The following is a 5,013-nucleotide window of genomic DNA, read 5'->3' on the forward strand; positions in this document are numbered from 1 at the left end:
AAATGTCATTGCTTTTAAATTGTGTTTTAGCATTTAAAAAAAAGCATTAGCATTAGCAAAAAAAATTTCATTGCTTTTAAATTGTGTTTTAGCATTAACTGCAGAAGCAGAATTTGTTTTTACTCAGTGGAAGGCCAGTGATCGACTCTCTGTTAACGTGTGTGCACTTGCACACTTTAGACTGATGCTAAATCGGCTTCTCCGGGTCTTCGCTGTGTCTCTGTGTGTCTGTGCTGCAGATGGACCCGTTGCAGTTGGCATGAGTTTGGACATCGCCAGCATAGACACTATATCGGAGATCAACATGGTGAGATATCAACAATTTGACAACTTGGAGAAGATGCCACTTACCTTTAGAAGAACCATTATACTCCCTGTAGAACAGCACGTGTCTGGGTGAACGTTTCTGGTTCTTGCGAGGACACGCGCTCAGCTGCCAGTGTATTATGGGCGTCCACCCAGTAGCACATCTACCAGGATGGTCCTCCGAAGACAGGAGGACTCACGCTGGATTCCAGAAGATGTTGTGGATGTGATGCGCTGGAATGTTGACATATACAGAAACTATTGCATTGCGCTGCATGTACTTGCGATAAGGATTGCTGCAAATGGCCATTTTCAACATGTCCTAAACATGTTGGCAGCCATGGGATGTGTGCAGGCCGCTACAGCAGTGGACAGCAGCGGCCTGCACAGCCAAAATATGGCACACGGCGACATGCCGTGTTCAGTTACGTTTTGATTACAGCACAATGCATTCAGCGCAACGCATCCAGCATTGATATGTTCTAAAGTGGATATCAGGGGGCCTAATTTGCAGGAAAACAACGCCCAGGTTCCTTTCGCCTCACCTCAGTGTGTCTTGATCCTCGTCAGCGGTGACATCTGCCCCTGATACGGCGTTGAGAGGTGACGTTAAGTGGTGAATTTTGATAGGCTTGCTTGTAGCTCATTTCTCCTGATCATTCTTTCCTATTCGTGGGTTGTTTTCATGTGCAGGATTATCGGTCACTGTAGATTCAGAATGATGGATGTATTGGAGGTGCTGAGTGTGTGTGTGTGTGTGTGTGTGTGTGTGTGTGTGTGTGTGTGTGTGGGTGTGTGTGTGTCCGTCTGCAGGACTACACCGCCACCATCTTCCTGCGTCAGCGGTGGACAGATGAGCGTCTGTGCTTTGATGGAAACAAGAGTCTGAGCCTGGACGGCCGTCTGGTGGAGCTCCTCTGGGTTCCTGACACCTTCATCGTGGACTCCAAGAAGTCCTTCCTGCATGACATCACCGTGGAGAACCGCCTGATCCGGATCTTCCCCAACGGGACCGTGCTCTACGCCCTGAGGTTCTCCACGTCTCTCCCCATGTCTAGTGACACTGTTGCCCCTTAGTAGGGAACAAAACTGAGCTGAGGCCCTGGAATAAGGAAGGAGGGGGGGGGGGGTGACAGGTTAAAGAATGGAGGAGGAGAACTGGAGAAACTGGAGAACTGGTGTACACAGCAGTAAGGACAAAACAGGGACACGTCACACAGACACTGTGTAGGCAGCACTGAGAACGTGGACATGTCAGGGACGCTGTGTACACAGAAGTGCAGCTGACAGGATTAGGCTGTAAAATCCCATTAAACAGGTTTGGATTTCATTATCGTACTGCCAGCATAGGAATAATTGTGACCTTCTGTTTGTCTGTGTTTCTCCCTGTCTCACTTGTTTGGTCTTTCTCAGTGTATCTGTTTTTTTTGTCCTTGTGTGACCTTTGCTCTCTGTGTTTGTCTCTCTACAGAATCACCACCACCGTGGCCTGTAGTATGGACCTGACGAAATACCCCATGGACAAGCAAACCTGCACACTACAGCTGGAGAGCTGTAAGCCCCAAACACGAACCTTCGTTGAAACAAACTGGTTTGAGGAAGAATAAAAAGCAAATATTAGCATTTAGCATGTTTCTGATGGAGAACCTCCATAGACTATATACTTCAGAACAGGGTTTCACTTACTCTCTGCAGAAAAAAATAAATTGAGTTCTTTCTTTTTACTATGGCTGATTCGCTACCAGATAGAGTGGTGATATTAAATGGCCTTGGGCTTCTCATAGTCTTCCTTTGAACTGGGACTAGCAGAACAGATTGCAGCAGTGTGTATGGGATCCAGATTGGAGTGGAGTCTCTCTCTGGTTGTCAGAGACAGCTGGGGGGAGAGCTGTGATGGCATGACTAAACACACAGGCCTGATAAGGCTAATGTTCCTAAAATGGTGACATTTAATTCATGTTAGTAACTACAAGCCTTGTTAATGTTACATAAACTGGAAAAATGTCATCACGATGCAGACTTTTACCCATACGTATTACCCATTACCCATCCTGCGCACACACACACACACACACACACACACACAGAGGCAGGCCAACAGGCCAATGTAATCACATTAACACACTCTAGCACGCATTACATTTTCAACAGGGGCTTATTCTTCACCTCCTGCTGCTGTGCTCTGGAGGCATACGCGGTTAACACCTGTCAGATATCTGCAGGCTCGACGCAAAAGCAAAACCCACTGGCCACACGCTCCGCACCATCCCGGCCTCCAGAACTCACAGCCCGTATTCAAAACCGGGGCGTCTCCACTTACGCAACTCTGCGTCCAAGCTTTTAAAACCCGCCACTCACCTCGCGGAGGGTTCCGGCGGTTCTGACAGCAGCCGTTGCGGTGTGATATATGCCCGGGAGATGAATAAGGAACGGCACTCGAGAAATATCAAGGGTGCCAGCACTGCCTCCCTCTTTTACACATCAATTATGCATCTTTCTTCCTGTACAACACGCGGTGGCCTGGGGGGAGTGGCACCAACAGCTTGCACATAGGATGTGTTTTATTGGGGGGGTATAGGAAGCAGCATCACAGCCAAGGTGTCGCGGTGAGACAGGTGCGTGATATCAGACGCTACCTGCAGTGCTATTCATGAGCGTGCAGTGCCCTCTTGCGGTGGTCCGAGGTGACGGGTACGCTGGCTGTGACTTACTGCTCTGGGTGAAGTTAATGTTTATACCATAATATTGAGTTATGGGTGTGTCTGACCTATAAAAGGTGCATCGATGTTGACAGAATTCGTCCGGCGGTACACATCCGATGCCATTATCTCTAGCAGGGTGCGCAGAGTAGTGAAATGATGAGTTGGTAATGAGTTTCTAATTGATGCTGTGTGTGTGTGTGTTGTTCCTGCAGGGGGTTATAATGTGAAGGACGTGGTGTTTTATTGGACTCGAGGGAACCAGTCGGTTAGTGGACTTGATACTCTTCAGTTGGCCCAGTACACCCTGGAGGATTACTACACCTCCGAGTCGGAAGCTGTCTATGAGACCGGTATGTACACACACACACACACACACACACACACACACACACACACACACACACACACACACACACACACACACACACACTAACTGATCATGTGACGTGTCTCCAGGTAACTACCCAAAGCTGATCTTCCACTTCCAGCTGAGACGCAGCATTCTGTACTTCATACTGGAGACGTACGTGCCGTCCAGCGCCCTGGTGGTTCTGTCCTGGGTGTCCTTCTGGATCAGTCAGTCCTCTGTCCCCGCACGCATCTGCATAGGTACACGCAACCTTTTACTAAACCACTCTGGCTACTCCACATATTTTATTACTACGCTCGTTTTACTATATCATTCCCTTCACGAGTACATGGTTTGTAGCGTTTCCACGTGTTCTGTCCACGTTGACCTTTCTGAAGGGGTCACCACAGTGCTGACCATGACGACCCTGATGATGGGGGCACGCACCTCTCTGCCCAACGCTAACTGCTTCATCAAAGCCATCGACGTCTATCTGGGCATCTGTTTCAGCTTCATCTTCGGCGCCCTCATCGAGTACGCCGTGGCCCATTTCTGCACGCTGCACCAGCCCAACGCCGCCAACGCGTACATGGTGAGCCTTAATCTCTCAGTACCGACGGATCCACTATTACTCACTGTCATCTGTGTACATGCGGTTTCTCTGTGTAATGCAAATCATTTGTACTTGCAGCATAATTTTGGCCGTTATTATTACGAAGTATAACTTTTCTAGACAGTTTCACTGCCATCATCATCATCTTCCTCTTCATCATCTTCATCATCATCATTCCAGGGGATCACGTACTTACCTCTGTAAGTGCAGCCTTAGCTCTGCTGATGAAGGACCCCTCAGGCCCCTTTCTATCTGTTTTAAAACATCTCTCAAGCGTGCTGAGTTCTCTGCTCTCTCTCTCTCTCTCTCTCTCTCTCTCTCTCTCTCTCTCTGTCTCTCTCTGTCTCTCTACCGTCTCGCCACGCTCGCCAGTACGGCCAGGAGATGCAGGAGCGCGAGGACGAGATGAACGGCATCGTCACGTCCATCGGCAGCCGCGCCCTGCGGGCACGCAGGCGGGAGGAGATTCTGTCCCGCGCCGGCAGCGTGGGGAGCTCTGCTCCTCAGAAGGAGGAGAAGCCGGCGTCGCCGGCCCGGGGCGCCTGCGGGAGGTCCCTGAGGGTCGCGCGGCGCGTGGCTCGCGTGTTGAACTGTTGCCACGTGGAGAACCCGCACTACATCGACAACTACTCACGTCTCACCTTCCCCCTCTCCTTCATCTTCATCAACCTGCTGTACTGGACCTACTACCTGTACTTCTAGTTGGTGTGTGTGTGTGTGTGTGTGTGTGTGTGTGTGTGTGTGTGTGTGTGTGTGTGTGTGTGTGTGTGTGTGTGTGTGCGTGTGTGTGTGCGTGTGTGTGTGTTTGCATCTGTATGTGTGTGTGTGTGTGTGTGTGTGTGTGCGTGTGTGTGTGTTTGCATCTGTATGTGTGTGTGTGTGTGTGCGTGTGTGTGTGTTTGCATCTGTATGTGTGTGTGTGTGTGTGTGTGTGCGTGTGTGTGTGTTTGCATCTGTATGTGTGTGTGTGTGCGTGTGTGTGTGTTTGCATCTGTATGTGTGTGTGTGTGTGTGTGTGTGTGTGTGTGTGTGTGTGTGTGTGT

At 49.7% G+C, this 5,013-nt stretch overlaps 1 protein-coding gene across 1 annotated transcript in view; it reads left to right on the forward strand.

Moving 5' to 3' along the window:
• Positions 1–4,790, forward strand: part of gabrz (gamma-aminobutyric acid type A receptor subunit zeta) — a 14,911-nt gene extending 10,121 nt beyond the window's left edge. Inside the window, exons 4-10 of the mRNA XM_076999243.1 lie at positions 240–307; positions 1,120–1,337; positions 1,778–1,860; positions 3,221–3,358; positions 3,465–3,617; positions 3,756–3,949; positions 4,343–4,790. Of these exons, the coding sequence (XP_076855358.1) occupies positions 240–307; positions 1,120–1,337; positions 1,778–1,860; positions 3,221–3,358; positions 3,465–3,617; positions 3,756–3,949; positions 4,343–4,672 (1,184 nt within the window). The 3' untranslated portion in view covers positions 4,673–4,790. The remainder of the gene's footprint in view (positions 1–239; positions 308–1,119; positions 1,338–1,777; positions 1,861–3,220; positions 3,359–3,464; positions 3,618–3,755; positions 3,950–4,342) is intronic.
• Positions 4,791–5,013: the final 223 nt, after the last annotated feature.

Source organism: Brachyhypopomus gauderio, chromosome 3 (genome assembly GCF_052324685.1).
Source record: "Brachyhypopomus gauderio isolate BG-103 chromosome 3, BGAUD_0.2, whole genome shotgun sequence".
Classification (NCBI taxonomy): domain Eukaryota; kingdom Metazoa; phylum Chordata; class Actinopteri; order Gymnotiformes; family Hypopomidae; genus Brachyhypopomus; species Brachyhypopomus gauderio.